This window comes from Falco naumanni, chromosome Z (genome assembly GCF_017639655.2).
Source record: "Falco naumanni isolate bFalNau1 chromosome Z, bFalNau1.pat, whole genome shotgun sequence".
Classification (NCBI taxonomy): domain Eukaryota; kingdom Metazoa; phylum Chordata; class Aves; order Falconiformes; family Falconidae; genus Falco; species Falco naumanni.
In genome coordinates this window covers 1561834-1580692 of record NC_054080.1, presented here as the reverse complement: position 1 = coordinate 1580692, position 18859 = coordinate 1561834, and the positions used below count along the sequence as shown (strand labels likewise).

At 40.1% G+C, this 18859-nt stretch overlaps 1 protein-coding gene across 4 annotated transcripts in view; it reads left to right on the top strand.

Annotated features, from left to right (window-relative positions):
• Positions 1–18859, top strand: part of SSBP2 (single stranded DNA binding protein 2) — a 191853-nt gene that overhangs the window by 158332 nt on the left and 14662 nt on the right. For all 4 annotated transcript variants that reach the window (XM_040580648.1, XM_040580645.1, XM_040580649.1 and 1 more), the window contains 5 exons: positions 4070–4124; positions 7264–7334; positions 8524–8602; positions 11633–11661; positions 16546–16644. In XM_040580648.1, the coding sequence (XP_040436582.1) occupies positions 4070–4124; positions 7264–7334; positions 8524–8602; positions 11633–11661; positions 16546–16644 (333 nt within the window). The remainder of the gene's footprint in view (positions 1–4069; positions 4125–7263; positions 7335–8523; positions 8603–11632; positions 11662–16545; positions 16645–18859) is intronic.

Here is an 18859-nt window from a genome sequence, read left to right as displayed (position 1 = left end):
CTTTAGAATGAAATAGTTAAAACTTTGTAGTAGGTCCAGGATTAAGCTCTGATTCAAAAGAACACAAAACGCTAACCCTCTCCCTAGCATTTAACAAATGCACTTTACCTATCAACGAAATGTTTTTTGTTGGAGTATATGCTGCTGATTTTTGTCTCTGTCCCAAGAGATTAACTGTATGTTTTTAGAGTCTTTATTGTTGTTGTTACTGTTGTACTTAGGTTATTTGTACTTCTGATGCACTCTGCTAAGGCATGTTGATTCATCTGTTTCTATCGCATGTTTAGTGCTGGTGTCACAGGGTAGCGAGGGAGAAATATATATGTCTAGAATGTGTCTGTATATATACGTACATGTATATATGTTTATACATATACACACATGTATATGTTGGATGCCAAATTGCTGTGGGTCGGTCAGGTCTCGGTAGATCTCTGTTTTGATACTCCATGTTTTATCACCTGAAGGTTAGGCAACTGCAAGGCGGTGGCTTTAACCGGCACAGAGGCGGAAGCTATTTCAGAATGTGGAAATAGCAGGTTGTTCGCCGTGGGGACAGTACACCAGTATTTTTTCATCTGTTTGTGCTGCCTATGGGTTTCTCTTACTTTTGGTCTTTGTAAGAGGGATGTTGCTGCAGAACTAGAGCTGAAGGATGGATTAAAGGATGAGTTTGTTTTGTTTAGACAAAAGCAGTTTCTTTTGTCCTTTATTTAGACAATTATCTGTGAAAAAGTTTATGGTTCTCAGAAGTGTCCATAACTGTAGGACTCATTTTGCCACACGTTTAGTGGAAACATTCTAAATCTGCTGATCTCCAAACCAGTTCTTTCAATGCAGAACTTCATAGATTTCCCTATGTTGGGAAGAGGCTGTGTTGGTTATGCCCTAGATGTTAGTGATCAGTTATTCTTGCAGATTTTTAAGATGTTTTTTGAATATTTAACTTCATATTCTTGTCTTTAAAAAGTATGAAATCCTAAGAAACTAGAAAAGGAGATACTATGAAAAAATTATTCTAAAGAAGCAAACCTAAGTAAAATACACATTGTAGTAGTGGACTGTTTTGGTGTACTTGCATCAAAGGTGAGCTAGGGTAAACGGCTTGGACAAAGAGGGTATTGCCATATTTCAGTGTATAGATAGGAGAAAGCGTAAAGAGGTGATTTAACCTCTTTCAGTGGCAATGATGAAACTGATGCTGGAATGGTCCATCTAGCTGGCAACGTTGAAGGGAAATCAAGAGATGTGCAAGAGATGCAAGAATGAAATAGACAAAAGATTGAGTTATTGGAGAAGATGCCTGAGGCTCTGATCAGATGTGCTCTGTGAACGGCAGCGGCGCTAGTTGGAAGAGTAGCTGCCTGATTCCTTGTCCTCACTCTTCTGCAGAAGGTTACCATTCCTTCAGGTCTGCCTCCAGAGTTCTTTGGATGAGTTACCCTCTTCGTCCAAAACAACTGAGGTTGACTGAAGTATTTAGAGAACCAGGTCCTTGCTGAAGCACTTCAGTTGACCCAAGATCAGTGGGGGGACACTTGCAGAGGGAGCTGCAAGCTGAGCTTGGCTGAGGCAGCCGCTGGCGGAGGACAGTGGTGAAGCAGCTGAGGTGGGCCAGGTGTTGAAATCTTCTTCTGCCAGCATAAATGCCTGTGCAGTGCGTGTCTTGGCTGATGCTGAGAGACTAGTCGTGCTTCAGAAAGGCTCACTACATTTTGGAAAAGGAACGCATGAACTCCAGCGGACAAACAGCTAAATAAGCAAAACTGGGGGCAGTGGCTTCCAAGAGAGCAGGTGTCTGGGGACTAGGTGTGGGTTGTAGAGCTCTTAAAGCAGCTTTTTAGCCAAAGGCATTGTGATCTGGAACTACATGCCTTGAGAGCTTAATCTGGTTAGTTTATCGAACAGTTTTTGAGAAATAATTCCATTACATATTAATATATTCTCAGAGTGAAAAGAGTTGATACCAAGAGGCTTTCTGAGAGAACACAATATACAAACAGTGTAAATGCAAATCTGAAATCAGATGCAGAATTTAGTAGTGAAGATAAGTAACTTTTCTAATAAATGACCAGGTAGTGGATTCTACACCTCTTCATGTGATGCTGAAAAATACATATTTTTATGCAATCAAAACCAAAATCAAGTTAGTGAGCTTAGTGCACAAGTACTTGGATAAAAAGTCATAGCCTATGATGCCTAGAGGGTCACCGATGTGACCCAAGGTCCCTTTGAATTTGGAGTCTGTAGCTCTTCAGCAGCAACGGGGAGTTTCTCACTGCTGAGGGCTGAGTACGTCTTTCAGACAGTTTTGGCAAGCCTGACCTAACACATTCATTTGTGATTCAGTTGTGATTTGGGCAGGGAAAAAAGCTATGTGGCTGCTGGCAGTACGAACTGAAGCTGTGGTTATGCCTGGATTTTTATAAGCTGGTCTGTGGGTTTCATGGCGGAGCAAGCCTTTGTTCTAGCGTGCTTTATAAAAGACTCTGCTTGGTGACCTTGCTTAGTTCACAACCAAGGGGAAGCACAAGGTGAAGAACTGGTAGGTGAGCTCTGTACCAGGGCATGAAGTTATATAGATGTTGACTTGACTGCAGGGATGTGCTGCTGCCCCTGGGTACAGGATTTGCTGTTTCATCTACAATTAACGGCAGGTTGATCACCAGGTGGCAGGCAGGGATGCGTCCCCATGCAGGTATTTTACTTGTACAAACCTGCAGAGGACGTTACTCAGAACGTTACTGCCTTTGATTGTCTGAAAGTGGTGTTTTCTAGTATGTTATTGCTAAACATTTTGTAAGAAATGTTACTAAGTAGGCCATGGAGAAACAGTGTCTGTTGTTTTAAATCCAAGACTTCTCTGCCTCCTTCCAAAATATCTTGGTGAATTATAGCAAATCTCAGCAAAGAGCTTGTCAGCAGACAGGAACAACCAAACCTTTATATTCAGTGCCACTGGAAAAATATTCCTGTCTGGAACAGTATCTGCTATTTTAAAGTGTAACAAAAGGGATAAAAATACAGTAAGTCATATGGCAATGAAAATAATCATCTGTTGGTAGCAATATGTGTAATTTTTGTTATGGGAAGTCAGTATCTATTGACTTCTGTTGGCACAGATATTTTTACCAAACTTGATCTTGGTAGTTTTTCACATTACTTAAAAATATTAGTGGATCTACAAACATGGCAAGCTGGAAGTTACGGTTCTGTTCTTAGAAAACAATTTGGGTGTTTAGAATAAAATTCTTAGAAAGATTCTTAAAGAACCTTAAAAAGGTTGTTTAAACAACCAGAGCAGCTTATGTGCAGTTCTTAGTCATAAACAGATCTGTAACACAGAAATACTTAAAACTAACAAAATAGATGTTCCTTGATGGGGTTTTTGGGGTGTTGGTTTTTTTTTTCAATCTTTGATTTAGCAGTCTAGGCAAGGGATACAGCTGTACCCAGCATTGTCCTGACTTTTAAAATCCATTTGTCATTAACTTGAGAAGAAATTCTGTGTACAGATGTTTCTTAAAAAAAATGTAGGCTATTATACAGACAGAATGAAGATGCCTATGGCAAGTCTGCCTAAAAAAGAAAGCTTTCTGAGGGTGGTTAGGCTCTTCTGTCCCCACAGGACACCCCCTTGTTTTGTGCTTAGGAAACATCGGTTAGCCTGCCATTGACTGGGAACAGAGTACAACAAAACAGCAATGCCAGCTGAAAAAAACAGCAGTGATAAAAGGAGGTTGAGGGAATTAAATGTAACTGTCTTAAGCCCTGCTCCAAGTAATTTTCTTGTGTGACTCACAGCATGACACAGAATTACTGACGAATGGATATTCGTGAGTCTGTATACCTACATGCATCAGAAGTCTGTGCCGGAGCTTGGTGACCAATTACCTAGTCTTAGTCTGGGATGAGCTGTTCCACTAGCTTATCAGAAAATGTGCATGTTTTTACCAAAGAAGTGACTCATGACATTCGCAAGACATTTTTTTTTTTTTTTACTGTGTTTGTTTTTTACCGTAGTATGTTTTTGCCTTCCATGCTAACTGACATTTTCTACTCCCTCTAGGGTCCTCCAGGAGGTGGAGGGCCACCAGGAACACCTATCATGCCTAGTCCTGCAGGTACTGAAATGTACTCAGAATGACAAAATATAATTATAAGGCATTTTAGGAAGTACACAAATTACTTTTCAGACTTTGATTTTGATAAAGAATCAGGTAATGGTAAATTACTGGGTTTATACTTTCAATATCATTTTTTCCATGTGCTTTCCCTTCCTCTCTCTCGCAGCTGTGTTGTAGAAATACGAAGCATTGTATCTCTGCAATTCAGGGCAACTGATTTCTTTGGCTTTTGAGCCCATCTTTTCCTGCGCAATCTCAGCAATAGCAAGTTAAAAATGAAAGAAGACGCAGTCTTTATTTGCTTTTGCTATCATTCTTTGAAACAATTCCACCAGTTTGGAAATAGATTTCTGAATCTGGTGAAACGTCCCTGTAGTGTCCTATGGGATAGACCTGACTAACAGGTGGCTTTGCGTGATGAGCTGCTTCCCGTGGCTGTGTCATCTGACAGCAAGGTCGCGCCGGACCAGCTGTCCTCTGTCTTGCAGTGGAGGAGTATGGCCCCACAGGAGCCACCATCATGTCCTACCAGTGATCTGTTCCCAGAACTTCAGCTGCCCCGTTGTTGCCCTAAGTAACACGGTCTGTGTCTCGCAGCTCAGCCCACATGGCGATTTTGGCCGTGCAAAAGATTAGTCACATTCCTACCAATGTTTGAGGAAACAAGGAGGAGGTGGGAGGATTCAGGATGGCTAGCTAGCTTCCCAAGGCTTAAAGATGGTCAGCTAGATAGATGTCAGCATTTCCCTCCATTGGTGTTCTGCAAAGATTCTGATAGGAAGGTGGAACTGCAGGATGTGGAGAATGCTGTCCTCCCCCATGGATGTCATCAGAATTCCACTAAAATGAAGCTAATTACAACTTGTGTAACCCAGTATTCAATAGCTACTTCTTTTGGCCAGTATCTGCTTTTGTAACTTGCTTTCACCAGCTAACAGGGACCTGTTCCCTCCAGTGATGTTACAGCATCCTTAGTCCTTATGTCCTAATGTCCTTATGTTGTCCTCTACAGCACAAGAGGGTGGGGAGTTCCCTCACTGGCGAGAACTTCTTGCACCAATATAATACCTTCATTAAATACAATTCCAGGGTTTTAAAAAAATGCAACCTAAGATGAGGTGTGGGGCTTCCTTGTTCCTGTCATTGGTAAAAAAAGTTAATTAATGCAAGCTGGCATTTGAAAGTGAGAATCTTTTAACATAAAGGCTATGGACAGCCTGCACTTTCCCAAGCATCCAGCGCGCCGCAGTTACGGCACATCAGGCTGTCTGTGCGCAGCGCAGGTAAAGCTTCTGGTGACGGTGGTTCCCATTTTCAGTTAAAGGCTCAAAAGATGTTTTAAGGCCCTGTTTTCTGAAGTACAAAAACACTTAGAAATTGGCCACCTGAGGGTTTTATAAAGGTATTTACTTGCCTCTGAGACAGCCAGGCTGCGAGGGTTCCCATGGCCCACCCAGCCCACATGTATTTTTACATGAGCCAGCAGAACATGGAGAGAGCCAGGGATGTGTGTTGTGAAAGTGTCTGGTGGTTGAAGAACTTTTTGCCTACCTCACTGAATCTAAAAATGACTTTTCTGTAGGCAAAAAGCTTTTTTTCCCTGTCTTTCTCAAACAGTGTATTTGAATGTTCTAGTGATACACAGTGCTCTGTGTATAATGGAATTATTTACTCACCAAGGTAAATTAACGCTTAGAAAACTGTCTCAGAAAGATCAAGGAATGGACAAAACCTTGATTTTAACTTCCCAGTGTACATAGAAGTACGTTCCTGCGGGAGGGCAGGATGCATTCCCAGTTCCAACGCATTTCAGTGATCTGGACTTTCTTGTTTTCACTGCTTTTGACTCAAAATTCCCCCGTTACCTTGTCTTGGAAAAGGAATCACAGCTTAGCAGTGTTTTTTCTGTTTGTTGTTAATCTCAAAACTCTGGTTCAAAAAGGTGGTATGGTCTTTTGGAGGCTCTAGGTACAGAGTCCTAAGCTATTTATTGTTTCTGCAGATGCTATAGATGTACTGATTTCCCAGAGTTACTCATTTTTTTTTTAAATCATGCCTTCCACTTAGGGATGTATTTAGATTTTCCTTAGGTTGTTCCCCTCTCAGGGAACCTTTTCGTTACACAGCCTATCTCTGTCAAGTTCTCTTGGGAAAGGTTTTTGCCTAATTTGTCTACTATATCTGCTGGGGGGGTGAGTGTGTGTGTGTGTGCCTTTCATATGAATATTGATGAAAGGTTGTAAGACATACTGTGTCTTAGCAGTGGGGCTGAGCTGCAGATGAGAACGAATAATTTGTATCCACTAGTAGTTCTTAGGCATTAGTTTCTTAAGTTCAATCAGAAGAATTATCTGGGTTCACTCCTGCATTTCAGCTCCAGAGGTGATCTCCCTTGAAGTCCCTGTGAATTGATTGCATGAGAAGGACTGAGGTGCAATATAGCTCTGTCAGTGTCTGGCAAGACCGTGAAACTCTTGGCAGAACTTAGCAGCTTGAAGCACCAGGCTGTGCCAGGATGGTTTTGCTGGTTCGGACTCAGTTTTTTCTGAAGCATTGCTCCGCACTGTACCATGAAGATACATCAGCTAAAGCTGTCCTTAGAGTGAGGATCTTTGCACAATGTTCTGCTGAATAGTTAGATCTATCCAAAATCAAACAGACTGACATGGATGAGAATCAAAAGTTTTCACGTGCTATACTAACTTGCAGTCTGTATAATGAGAAGCTGTTTATCATTTATTACAGATGGAAAACAAATTACAGGAAGTATTGATAAGAAGGAAACTCCTGTTTTATAGAGAGTATTGAAGATGAGTGAAGTAATTTGGAACTCCAGGAAGAAGGGTTTATGGAATTAAATAGTTACAGATACTTGATGATTTATAAACCTTTTAATAGTCATGCATAAAACTGGAGTCTAGAAGTAGTCACTTAGGGACCATTGCAATTATTTCTTTTCATAGCTCTGTTGTGTGGTAGCAATAGATAGAAAAGGAATGAAGACTTCCATTATATTGCCACTGTGTATCAGTGATTCAGGCACAGGAATAATATGAACAAAATTACAGGAAATGTATTAGGTGAGCAGTTTTATTGAAAGGTATATATTAGTACTTAAAATAATCTCTTATTACAGATTCAACCAACTCTGGAGACAACATGTACACTTTAATGAATGCAGTGCCACCTGGACCCAACAGACCTAATGTAAATATGAATCTAGTTATTTATTTCTTTGAATTATACAGCCTTTTTTAATCCAAACCCTACCTTTCCATCACCTATCATTATAGCAATACTAACTTTTCCATTTTTATGGGTGACAGGGGACGACAGAGTTTGTCACACTAGGGTGCAACAGACTTCTGTGTATAGGACGTCATCTTAGGAGATAGCCCTAAGCATTAGCTCCCACAGCATTCAGACTTCTGTTACAAAATAGTATCTAGCCTTGAAAAGGGAGGAGAAAATTCCTGAAAGTGACCCAGTATAATGTTGCCCTGCCGTTCTGTAAAAAAGCTAAAAGTGATGCTTCTGAGAAGAAACAAACTTCCCTGTTTATCTAAATGGATGTTAAGAATGAAACCTATTGATAACAGTTGTCTCATGTGACTAATGTAGCCTAAATTTTAGCAGTTGTAGAGCTGACAAAAAAAAGGATTACTGGGCAGAACTTGTTTCTTCTCTGATCTTTCTGTGTGCCTTCAGTTTTGTTATATTTCTCTGTTTACAACCATATTTCATTTAATACTGATCCATATTAAGCACCTGTTTGAAAAAAAAAGGCAGGTAGAACTTAAAAATACAGATATTTAGATATGCTAAACCATTACACGGTGAATTTTACAAAATTTTATAATAACATTCATGTCTTTAAGTTTTTGAGAACTAAATTTAAGGGTGGTATCTGAAATTGGCAGCAACTGCTCATGCTGCAGAGGTAATGCAGAGTAGTCCAGCTGTCAGTATGGATAAGACGGGGTTTGAAAGCTGTTAATCAATCACTTACATATTGAAAAGCATCATAAATTTACCTGTAAGTTCAGTGGGAGTAGAGCTAAGTCGACACTAGCAGGTTTGAAAGTCATACACAAAGTATTCAAGTAAATAATAAATTTTTCTTAAGTTATATTCCAGCCTCCAGAAGCAAGAGTTTCCAAAAAAAATCATGAAGGCAGCATTGGAAAAGGTGAACAAAAGCAGGGATGTTTTTTGCAGTCTTGACATGAAAGACACTTGACTTGTGCACTCAGAGCTGGGACTGTGCATTTTTTCTTCACTTTTGCTTTTTGTTGTTTTTTTTTTTTTTTTTTCCTGAAAAATACTTTCTTCTCATTGGATTATCCGCAGAAAATTGTGCAGTAACACCAGGTTTTAATGTCTCATCCTTTTGTAGTTTCCAATGGGGCCAGGATCAGATGGACCTATGAGTGGACTGGGTGGTATGGATTCACATCATATGAATGGATCATTAGGTAATGATAGTAAATATTACAAACATTGTGAATTTTCAATGACTAGTGCCGTTTTCTACAACTAGTTCTCTGACATATGTGGAAGCCTTTATGTAAAAATCTTTCAAAGACTGAAAAAGCTGTATATACATCAATAAGAAGTATTAAGATACTTTTTAAGCATATGAGTTGGCATACATCATGCACCTCTGGAAGAAAAATGCTGTCTTCCATTTATATAAGAGAGTATAGTTTCAATCCAGCTGATGAAAACCAGTATAAAAGCATACCATCACAGTAACATAGAGGTGAAAACCATTATTATTTACATCTCTTGTTCTCTGAAAACTTTGGGAAGGTGTCATTGTGACATGCTGTTGCACATTCTTATCAATTACCTGAGAGTAAGTTTCTGCATATTTTGATGTATATGTTCAGCTGGTTTTATCCCAACATTTTGGTATTCTCATTTGTTCTGTACTTAGCCATGTGTCTGTTAAGTGTGAGTATTATTACTCCATCCCCATTGGAAGCTTGAGACAGGTGCCAACTTTTAATGCACCCAAGAGAACATGAATTCTTATCAGGGCATGCAGAGACAGGAGGAACAGCGTACTGCCTGACGTCTGACACTATGGTTTTTGAAGGGCTCATATTAGAGGAGAAGCCTTGCACAACGCTGCAATACACGCACGGCTTTATCTCCTGACTATCCCGGCAAACTCTGCTCTTACACTTTGCTGGAAGCGTGATAGACACTTGAAAGGGATTTAAGAAACAAGCCACAGCTGAATAAGTTGCATTTGTGCCTTCCTCTTCCATACCCACAAGGTGGATAAATACCTTGTTTTTATTTCTGCTCATACGCTAACGCCAGGCCGGTAGCTCTGAATACAATTCCTGTGTTAACACTTCACATCTGCCTGCACCAAACAGCATCAGCCACGCAGGAAACGATGCAGGGGGAACCTTGGGCTGCGAAGACTTGAGAGCACACTTCTTCTGTCCCCCAGATCCACCAGCAATGTTCTCTTTTAAATCTGGGAGCTGGCCTGGTGCTCGCAAGAGGCACCAGCAACACTGGGCAGAGCAGTGGTTTCCTTTATGGGGAGAAGCTCAGGCAAGCTAGATGCAGGTCAGGCGGGCAGAAGCCAAGCTGCCAGTGTTGCCCCTTGCTTCTGTCCCCAGAGAAAAGCTCTTCCCAGGCATGGACCAACCTAAAGTCCATACCGTTCAAGTCCGTACCACCATCACGGGTGGAGATCTATCGCTCGTAGCCCGAAAGATGGAGGCTGTGAGACAGCAATTATGAATAGGTATGACAAAAGGAAAAATTCAAAGAGGCTATGACGAGATGAGAAAAAGCATTAAGCCATCAAACCTCATTTAGCAAACACGTTTTGAGTGATTACAATTCAGCAGTAGGCATCTATCTCATAATAGATTTATCTTTTTTCCTAGGAAAGCATGTCCCTAAAATTCCTAGATTACTTTGCATAAGGACACTTTGTGATTTTACAGCCTTTCTGTATTACATATTACAATCCTAAAATGGATTGTTGCTTTAATTAATAATGATGCACATTACATTAGATTCAAATAAATGAAAAACTATGTAAAATGTAATCACATCTTTTCCTCTCACTTTCTATAGCCTGAGAATTATTTCTTAGCTAAAAGAAAAAAATAAATTGAAACAGCTGTGGAAGGATTTTACATGTAACTGGCATTTGGCTAGTTACTTTCTCTAGTGACAGTGATGAAGTGCTTAGTCAAATTAATGATGACTGCTTTATAGGGGTAACTTCATACCTAAGCGGGAACCTGAGTTCTTTAAGGGGAGGAGGGCTGGGAGGCATCTGCTATATTTGTTTCCATGCTGCAGTTGGGAGCTGTATCACATAATCAGATGGATAAATTGGTCCCAGTTGATCTTGAACTTCAACTTCTTTGACCACAAGCGTTCTATTGGATATCTGTTCACAGCTGTGATGGTTAGAACGAAATCGTTTCCTGACTTCCACCAAAATTTATCCTTTGGGCTATGTATGACAAAGTAATTCTTCATAACATTTACATATCTGATGTATTTATAGAGAGAAATCATATTCCTTCTCAGCCTTAATTTGCCTGGCTAAGTATAGTAAGTTATTTCAGTCTCTCCCACAACTCCATTTTCTTGTTTTTTTCTGATACTCCTAATTTTGTATTTGCTACTCGTCTAGAATTTATCTTTCCTGAAAATAGGTGACCAGAACTGTTTACTGTTTGTTGCTGCTAAAAATGCTTTTCTTGATACATCCATCCAAAAGTTATATTTCCTTTATTCTTGGCTTTTTCTGAGTGAGGGCTACAGCATGTGAAAAAAAATTATTTTTAATAGTCTTGCACTCATTATATTTAATTTTATTTGGTTTCTGTTACTGTGGTCCTCAGGATCGTCTGCTTTCTTCTGGAGGATACTGTCACCATCAGTATCGGTAATGCATCAAAACTTGATGCCACTTCAGCCAATTTCAGCAGTAGGCTTCTGCTTCTGGGAGCAAAGACATTGATGAAACCCTTCCAGCTGACCTTAGTGATAGTAGTGGTCTTTTTTTCCCCAGAAATATCAACTTTTACTAGGTAGCCATGATCTTGCTTTTTTCTCTCATGCTGAAGCAACATTTCCCGTTGGTGGATATACCCCAGATTAACGGTGTTACCCATACACTACCATGGCTAAAACGACAGAGAGGCTGGACCTACAGTTTCTTGAGTTGTGCTGGGCTGTCTCGTCCTGAAAGGATGCCATCCAGATAACCGATACAGATCAGAAGTGTGTTCCTTCATTCTTTTCTCATTTTTCGCACCAGGTATCTACACAGAGAAGGGACTAATCATATTCAATACTGACTGTAATTACTTTTGGTTGTTCTAAAATACTGCTGTTATACTATACTTACTATTTTTATATAATTATATACATAGTTATATACATTTACTATGGAAAAAATTCTGAGATTGACTTCAGCTCAAAACTAACTGAATGATTGTCTGTTTTAATTTAAGGCTCAGGAGACATGGACAGTATTTCCAAAGTGAGTATCTAACCAAATATTTAAAATTTTTAGAATGTGTCACTGCAAACATATTTTCTTTGTCTCTGTTACAAAGCTTTTTGTTATGTGTCTACATATTCTGCTTGTCAACTCTTTGGAGGCTATGCAGACAGAATATAGTATTAACTGAAAATTTTAAAAAGCATATAATCAATAGGGAGTATAAATACACTTATTCCCTACTGTGTAATAATGTATATTAATGAATGTGATTAATTACATCCAATTCATGATCTGATTGATTATGCTATAATCTTCCATACTGTTAAGACAAGTGAATATAGTTCTAATAATCAATTTTAGTTAAATGTAAATTTGGGGAAAATGTCATTAGGATGTAACATTTATGCAGTGTGTGATTGCTTTTGTCACCTCTGTAAGGCAATGTTAATATCTTAATCATTAGTATAAGTTCCTAAAAGATAGATTAAGAAGTTGTTTCAGAAGAAGCACAATTTTCACATCACAGCTGTTAAAATAGTTGGAAATGATTGTGAGTTTAAACTGCAGGGGTTTTGCATCTATGAAAATAATCCCGTGGTTGAATGTGTCACTTCTTCCCTCAAAATAAAACTACGTAAGTTATCATCCTTAATTTAGAAATTAACGAGCTGATGTGGTATTGATAAAGTGACACACATCTGTCCCCTGCAAAACACTGTTTTGTACTCTGCATCTTCAGATGTAACTGACTGACACTAATACATCAGTGCAGTCATCTCCCTGCACTGTCATACTTTTGATCTATAAATACAGAAATTGATGAAGAGTTTGTTTCAGTTAAAATTTTGTAACTCATTTGTTTGCAGCGAAGTTCTTAACAGCCTTCCAAGAAGGAAGTATGCGTTTGTTTTGAGCGTGTCAGCCACCAGTGTGTGTCGGTTGCCTCAGGAACCGGTACCACGGTGCTGTCACAAGGTCTGTCCCGCTGCAGGCTTTGCCGTTTCCAGTCTGTCAGAGGCAGGTCTGCCCGTGCTGCAGTCATGCTGGGGACCTTGCTGTAGGTCCCTTCTCGGGAGCTATGAGGAGATGCCAACACGTAGGGAACAAAACGCTTGCCTAAATCCCCATGGATTAACACAGAAGTTTATAGTGTGAATTTGCTGAGCATACACTTCCAAGTGTTCAAAATGCAGGAATCATTCTTCACTTAGTGATACATGTTTTTCTATCCGAAGAGGAGGAGGAGGACCCTGTACAGTTCCCCAGTTTGTGGTCTTCTGGCGGTGTGGTATGGCGGAGGGGTAGCCTGACCAGTGTACTTGGTGTATATCTTGCCTAGAGAGAACCTCAGCAAGATGTGTCCAAGACCACTGCTCCTCCTTTGAGAGAGCAGCATCTATAGCAATCCCATATTTTTATACATTTTTAAGGTCCGTAACATTTTTGGGCTCTGCAGAGAGTAAAATGACGGATTGAAATGACCATGTTGCCTTGGTTGCGCCGTGCTTAGATGTGCAGTGAGGGATTCAGTAAAAGCCTGCAATGAGATAATGAGTGTACAGCACTTTTTAAATCAATGCCCATACTTTTTGTCAGTATTTTTATTGCAAACTGCAGCATTTTTTAAGGAAAAAAAAAACCCAAAACATTTCCATGAGCTTGCCACAGAATTATTTTTAAAAGCCCGTATTCAAATCATTGGCATCAAGTATCTGTGTATGCGCTAATACAGGTATTGGGAGCTCTGAAAACTCAGATCCATGAATTTACTTGGAAGTCTTGTAATTTGTTCACCTTAATAAATAACTCATGGAAATCACATTTGATGCATTTTTATTTTTTTTTAATAACTAAAGGAAAAAGCTGCCAACTGTGGAAGTAACAGAGTTGTCCTGTTACACCATTTTATCTTTTTCTGAGTAGCCCTGCCCCAGTATTGGTAGCATCACTTCATTGGTAGCAGTAAGCGTTTGGGTAGCACTGGTGATTTTGAGTAGGCAGCGGTACATAATGCTTTTGAAACTTGGATGGAAATGTTCTGCTTCTAAGGAATAGTCGATTCCTGGGGTTGATGCATCTGCTTTCCAACTTTGTACACAGTTACCAGGATTGTTCTTGCTGAGGCAACAGCCTCCCTGCATACATCACCAGCTAGTCTTGCGGCTGGCTTTTTCACAAGTAGATTTGCAGTGATAGAAGTCGTTCACTGACGTTAACACCATTTTGGGGTGCTTGGTGTTCAGGCACAGGTCTTCAGTGGAGTAAAATGCGTTTTAGGGGATCAGGTTATCAGTTCCCAGGAGCTGTAGAAAATTAATCTAGTCTTGGTAGAATCAGCGCAGCTCAGAGCATTCAGAACAACGTTTTCTAGAGAAGATTTTAATTTAATTGACTGAATGGCAAAACATGAAGTTTTTATGAACTAGATTGAAACAAGGGAAATAAGTGAACTGAAATTATGCATATTAAATAAACATTAATAACCAGTGTTTCTTGCAGTGCCCATGGAATCCGTGCAGGCATGAAAGACATACTTGATTTGGAAAAACTCGGCTAGTGCTACAATGCTAGACCCCATACTGGCCATAAAATCAGCCCAGAGGAGTTGCTATAAAACTGTTTATGTCGGGAATTTGAACCTTTGGGGCTGGCATACTGTAGCGATTGCAGAATTTCAAAGCTTTGCGCTACATGGGGTGAGATAAAATAGGGGTAAATCCACAGGAATGAAAAAAAGTGTGGGATCGTCATATAAAATAAATGTGACAAGGCCTTAGTGCTTTTAAAACTTTTATATTTGTAGATTTTAAGGCCAGAAGGGACTGGTGCAGTTCCGTAGTATGAACTCCCACGTAACACAGGCAACAGGACTTCCCTGAATTAATTCCTGCCTAAGGTACGGTAGCTGTGGTTGAACGAAAGCAATAGTTTTCAACCTTTCTCAAGCTGTGGATCCCTAGTATTTCCTATACTAACTTCACTGAACACCAGACTTACTTGTCTGATGTTAATCACCTAGTTAGGCTTATAGTTCTCTTTGGTGGACATGTTGTCCAGTGATTTCTGGAGATACGGGGATCACAGTTTCAGAAGCAGTGAACTACTCTCGTAAAAGCAAAAGGGCTAAGGCGGGGGTTCTGACCCAACTCTATAAGCTACATTTCAGGTGCTAATAAAAGAGTTATGCTTGCATGTTGCTTTTTATATTTACGTTTGATTTTATATTTAATCTGTAAGTGCAAATAAATACACCAGGCTGAACCCGTATGCGTACTTGCCCGTTCAGGCTGTGAACGGTGGTCTTCCTTCAAGGACATACGGTGAAAACATAAATGCAGCCTCTCACTAACCATACAAAATACAAAGCGGACACTATGTCAGTGGTCAGGCATACCCGGCTGTGAATGTTGTAGCAAAAAAGTAACTTGATTTAAGTTGTGGTATTTGGTGAATCTGAGAACAACAATTTTTGTTCTCCTTGGAGGTGAAGTAAATCGGTGGAGCAGAGGAATATGCTGCAATATTTAAATGATGGGCAGTGGTCAACATGGGACTTCATGATTACAAAGAGGAGCATGCAGAAATATGGTATCAAGGGGAAGCAGAAATCATAGCTATCCCATCTTATTTTCTGTTCAGTGAACACTCCAGCGTGCATCTTTAAAGTGCCAGGGTGGGATAGATAGCCTTTGTAGTTCTGAGGAAAGTGCGAAGGAATTAAGGAGACTTTCTCGTTTTTTAATGTTTGCAATTTTTCATTCAAAGTTTGGCCTATTGCAGATTTAATTAAACTAAATGAAGACTGCATGCAGGTATTTTCAAAGTGCAAAATAACTGGGTTTTTTTAAGAAAAAATATGTATGCTAAGAGATATACCATGTCAGGATTTTAATTAAGTGGGAGTCTTAACAGTGATGGAAAGAGAATTGCCCATGCTGCAGGCGTGGTAGAGTACCTTAAGTCAACTTTGCAAAAACACCTAACTAATTGTAGTGTCTACAATAATTATGTATTAGCTGTCGAATCAGAATAATTTCTGTAACAGTTACCTCGTTTCACCCTTTCTTTAAGTTACTGAATCTTGAAAGCATTTTCTAAACATTGGAGAGGTGGTTGTGCACTGCTGTGAAAAAAAGGAATTTATTTTCAGAAGCCTTTGTATTATTATTGTTAGCATTTCAGTTACACCTAGACACTGAAAAGGCTGTTTAAAATGATGCTGCATTGTGCTCTGTGCAAGCAAATAACAGAAGTAAAGCTCCTCCCGAAAGCGCCCGTGAGCCCAGTCTAGTGGCCAGCTGTTACTGGGAGCCTGTCATCTAAAACTCGTCATCTCTTTTACCCATTAACGCTCCCTATTAGCTGCGTTCAGTGAAGGGGTTTAGCACTTGAGCCACGCTTGTGAACTGCTTGTGAAACTGTATTTTAATAAACTGTGAATGCCATGAACCCCAAGGCACAGGTTTTTGCAGAGGTCTGTGTAGACCAGATCCGTCCATATGTCTACCTTTAAGTACATACTCGTAAATCACATATGTCGAGGCACAAGATCATGAACTTCGCTGAATATGACCGCATGACTTAATGTAGTGACAGTACCTCATACACCTGTGGCAGGCATTTACAGCTTTTCAACTTCAGTAGCAGAAGACGCAGGCTGTAACCTGAAAACAAGGGTTACAGGCAAATACTTCTTGCTTCAGGGAAGAAAACACTACCTGACAGGTTGAAATTAGTGACTGAATCATGCAGAACCCTGCAGAGGCTTATTTTTCACCTTTGAAAATCCCACTGCATTGCACAGTACATCTTAGTGCACTGCAGTATCGTTTAAAGCGTGTCCTCGGCGCACTTGGTGAAGCTGGGAGAAGAACTGAAATCTTCAACACTTAATCTCTATTTTAAAATCTTATTTGACAGAACTCTCCCAGTAATATGAGCATGAGTAATCAGCCTGGCACTCCCAGGGATGACGGTGAGATGGGCGGAAACTTCCTAAACCCTTTTCAGAGTGAGAGCGTAAGTATTTCTTTACCTGTTTGGGGGGCGTGGGGTGGGGGGGTGATGGTGTCTGTTTTCACTTTGTGAACCTTTATCTCTGTCATTGTTTAAAAAAAACAACGAACAAACAGATATTTAGTGTACTTGTAATGCAGTACTGTACCTTACTTGTTTTTTACTAGGTTCTAAAATTATAGTATTGATTTGACAAAAAAAATGTGCAAAAGACTGCTAGAAGTTGAGCTGAAACTGGAAAATCTGGGATGTGTAGACTTACCGCAGAGACTCTAGAATTTTCTAGATTAAGAGGTCCGTTGTCAATGAAAATTAGATCTGTTGAGCCATAAAAATTACACCACACATACTCGGTAACGCGCAGTGGGCATTTGTGAGGCAATATCCGAGCAGCCTAAGTACATACAGTTGGCAGACGCTTACAGCTGAGTGTGTCAGTGTGTGGTTGCCCAACCTTTGACTCCTAAACTACGTGTTTTGCAGGGAATGTCTTGTAGAGGAGGATTTACATTGAAGTACGGTTAGAGTGCTAGTAGATCGCCTGTTGCAAGGATGCGGTGTGCCATTAGAGCGAGAAAAAGCGAAGGTTCCCTCTGGTGTTCATTCTGGGGAAAATGATGCTTTTTTAAAATGCAGACTGCTTTTCTTGAGGCCGCACAACAGGATATAGAATACGTCACAAAGCAAGACTACAGCATTTTTCATACTCATATGCCTGAAGCTGGGTTTCTAAATCCACATTTAGGTTCCTAAATAGGAGTGGCCTGGTTTTTCAGAAGTGCTGAGTGGCTTCAACACTTCTGTGCTGATTGGAAATCAGTGCTGCCAGAAGTGAGTGCAACTTCATTAACTATGCCAGTGGTGAACTTCAGCTTAGAAATTATGATGAGTAAACGGTTTCTGTTAGATCAGAAACCAGTCAAATTGCGTGGAAAATTTCATGGGAATCAGATTTTCGGGGTTTTGGGGTTTTCTGCTTCAACTAGTAAAAAGGAAGAGCTTCTGCATGTTAGCTGTTGGTGCCTTCATAAACAGGGCACATGTTCAAATCATGTGGAGTACTTGAGAAAGTTGGTGTGTACAACCCAAAAAGGCTGATATTTCACTATCTGACAAAAAAAACCAGTAACTACGGAACCTCCGTGAAATGTGATCTGTGGTCATGGTAATCCTTGACTCTCAATTTGGCATATGTTGCTTTGTACCGAGGGCAGGCAGTCTGACCAGCAGGCAGGCCAGTTCACCAAACTGAGGTCATGGAAAGAAGGACATCAGTTGTACTCAAAAGCAAATCATTGTTCTCAGACACTTAGTGGATTCTAGGTGCTCCTAGGTGGTGTTTTCCTACCTGGAAGAACCTGTTTCCTTGTTTTCTCAAGGTTGTTCATAAGTACACATCCTAGTCTGCTTCAGGGTGTCAGTTCCTCTCTAACACAACTCGCATTGTGGTCCTTGGAAAATGTCTTGCCTTCTGATTCATATTGCGTTCCTCGGCTACTTAGAGTAGGCATTATTGTGAAGTCCTCCCTCAGGCAAATTTGCTGTTCGCTGGGAGTTTTGGTTGGGAGTGGGGAATAGCACTTGGCTAATAATAATTTCAAAATCACAAAACACCTTTACATCATCTTTTGATTCCTTGAAGTGATTAGCCAGGTACTTTGGCTCAGATGCAGGAACTCACTTGAATGGATGCTTCGCTTTAAGCGTTTGAGCTGGTCCCTGGCTGTGGCTAAAAATAAGCCTGATCATACCAGCTTTGCTGGCCCACTGTGGGAATGCTCAGCAGAACATGACAGGAGGAAGCCCTAAAGCAGACAAACCATCAGAGACATGACAATGGACAAAATAGGCTTTACCCAAGTAGTCCATGTAGTTTACATGACAGGGAAGACCTGTCCAAAATGCTTTTTCTAATATACTTGGGCACTTTGAAATGTCCAGCTTGAAACTTCAGCTTTGGCAGGATTTTTATTATGTAACTTTTTTTGCAAAGACAAATTAATCTTTCTGGTTTTCTTGCCAGTTTTCGTAATGCCTATACTTCTTGCATTCGAACATTTCCCTCTACTTACAAGGTTTTAGGCCATTAAATTAAGTGTTTTTGCAGTCCGCAATTTTCGATTTCAAAACAAATAAAGCGTACAGATGCGTACTTCTAGGCATTGTGCTGTCCCATTGATTATGGTAATGAAGTACTGCTAACTTGAGGGCAACTATA